Below are 2,494 nucleotides of genomic sequence, written 5' to 3' on the forward strand. Positions count from 1 at the left end.
GGGAAAGGCAGCGGGCCAAACCGCAGCCAGCAAAAACCCGGAGATGTGCAGAAACATTAACAAATAAAAATAAAAATTGGCTTTGGAGCAAACGGTAAGACGATGGAGGCTAAATTTGCCCCCAGGAGCAAAGCCAGATTTAGCCCTCCTTGACGGATGTGCTGAGACGGAGACTCCAGAGAGGGACTGGCTGGAGCCAGGAGGGAGACTTAAATGTGATTTAATTCCTCTCGTATTGCACGGTCATTAAAGCTAAGCAGAAGGAATCGTGCACTTCATGGGGGCTGCTCCCCTGCCATCCAATCGCCAGGCCTTCCGTCCAGTTGCGGACTCCCTACGTGTGATTAAAGCGGCTTGATTTGGGCTTCGCACGGAGCAGAGAGGGGTGTGTGGGTTTTTTTGCCCTGTTAACAATTAAAAAAAAAAAAAATTGAAGATGGAGAAACACCCTGTAAAGGAAGTGTCGACAGTTTCTTAATTTCCTTCCTAGTCAGAATGACAGGAAATGAAGAGAGTTTAGCCTCGTGGTTAAGGCAACCGGCTAGATAGCAAGAATCGGTGAATTCTGGCCCTGCCTTAGCCAGGAAAAGCAATTGGGTGATGGGGAGTTCTAGTCCCGCCTTAGACATGAAAGCTTACTGGGTGACTTTGGGCCAATCACCAGGAGACGGTGAGTTCTAGTCCTACCTTAAACATGAAAGGCGATGGGGTGATTTTGGGCCAATCACCAGGAGACGGTGAGTTCTAGTCCTACCTTAAACATGAAAGACTACTGGGTGACTTTGGGCCAATCACCAGGAGACGGTGAGTTCTAGTCCTACCTTAAACATGAAAGCCTACTGGGTGACTTTGGGCCAATCACCAGGAGACGGTGAGTTCTAGTCCTACCTTAAACATGAAAGCCTACTGGGTGACTTTGGGCCAATCACCAGGAGACGGTGAGTTCTAGTCCTACCTTAAACATGAAAGCCTACTGGGTGACTTTGGGCCAAACACCAGGAGACGGTGAGTTCTAGCCCTGCCTGAGACATGAAAGGCGATGGGGTGATTTTGGGCCAATCACCAGGAGACGGGGAGTTCTAGTCCTGCCTTAGCCATGAAAACTGGCTGGGTGACTTTGAGCCAATCACTAGGAGATGCTGAGTTCTAGTTCTGCCTTGGGCATAAAAGCCGGCTGGGTGACTTTGGGCCAATCCCTGTCTCTCTCAGCTCAACTCACCTCACAGGGCCGTTGTCGTTGTGGGGAAAACTGGAGGAAAGTATGTTGGCTACGTTCACCACCTTGAGCTCTTTATAAAAATGATAAAGGTGGGAGACAAATAAAGAAACATTTTTTTTAATGAAAAAGGCTAAAACATAAGCCAGATGGCTTCTGCCATCTGAAACCAGGAATCTGGGTTTGGAATGATGGGACAACTGAGGAATCCTGGCTTAAGTGACACACGATTTGCTCTATGTCTGACACCTTATAACAGAAGTAACAATATTACAGAGTTGGAAGGGACCTTGGAGGTCTTCTAGTCCAGCCCTCTGCTCAAACAGGAGATCCTGTATTGTTTCAGACAAATGCCTGTCCAATTTCTTCTTAAAAACCTCCAGTGTTGGAGAATCCACAACTTCTGGTGGCAAGCAGTTCCACTGGTTAATTGTTCTCATTGTCAAGAAATTTCTCCTTCGTTCTAGGTTGCTTCTCTCCTTGGTTAGTTTCCATCTGTTGCTGCTTCTCCTGCCTTCAGGTGCTTTGGAGAATAGCTTGAAGATTATGATGCTTGAAGATTATGATGGAATCTCTTTATTGGCTTCTTCTGTGGATTAACGAATCGGCCCCAACTATTCATCCTCCTTCTTTCTGATTCTTCCAGCCATCAAAGTGAGCTGCGTGGGCTCCTGTGGAGTGTCCAACAAAATGAACGACACGGCGTGGACCGTGGAAGAGCAGTATTTCAATACTACGCTGTCCCTGGCAGATAAAGGTAAGAAGGTTGAGCAGATCTTTTGGAGATGAAGCTAAAGAAGAAATACGTGTTAGGTGGCTGGCTTGTTTTTCAGGTTCTAAGATTCGAATCCTTGCTTAACTTCTTCATTTTCTTCCTTGGATTGGCCTGGCTGGCAGAAAGAGAATTCTTTGGTGGAGACCTGGGAGTTTTGAGGAGATGGGGCCAATCACTAGGAGACTGTGAGTTCTAGTCCTGCCCTAGCCATGAATGCCAGCTGGATAACCTTGGGCCAATCACCAGGAGACGGTGACTTCTAGTCCCACTTTAGCCATGAAAGCTAGCTGGGTGACTTTGGGCCAATCACCAGGAGATGGTGAGTTCTAGTCCCGCCTTAGCTATGAAAGCCAGCTGGGTGACTTTGGGCCAATCACCAGGAGACGGTGAGTTCTAGTCCCACTTTAGCCATGAAAGCCAGCTGGGTGACTTTGGGCCAATCACCAGGAGACGGTGAGTTCTAGTCCCACTTTAGCCATGAAAGCTAGCTGGGTGACTTTGGG

The 2,494-nt window shown here is 47.8% G+C and overlaps 1 protein-coding gene across 1 annotated transcript in view; it reads left to right on the forward strand.

Annotated features, from left to right (window-relative positions):
• Window positions 1-1,862: 1,862 nt before the first annotated feature.
• ARRDC1 (arrestin domain containing 1) overlaps window positions 1,863-2,494 on the forward strand; it is a gene marked incomplete at its 5' end in the record, with an annotated part of 11,430 nt that continues 10,798 nt past the window's right edge. Inside the window, one exon of the mRNA XM_015830399.1 lies at window positions 1,863-1,981. Coding sequence (XP_015685885.1) covers window positions 1,863-1,981 — 119 coding nt within the window. The remainder of the gene's footprint in view (window positions 1,982-2,494) is intronic.

The sequence above is a fragment of the Protobothrops mucrosquamatus genome, unplaced genomic scaffold (assembly GCF_001527695.2).
Source record: "Protobothrops mucrosquamatus isolate PMUCROS unplaced genomic scaffold, P.Mucros_1.0 scaffold10179, whole genome shotgun sequence".
Lineage (NCBI taxonomy): Eukaryota > Metazoa > Chordata > Lepidosauria > Squamata > Viperidae > Protobothrops > Protobothrops mucrosquamatus.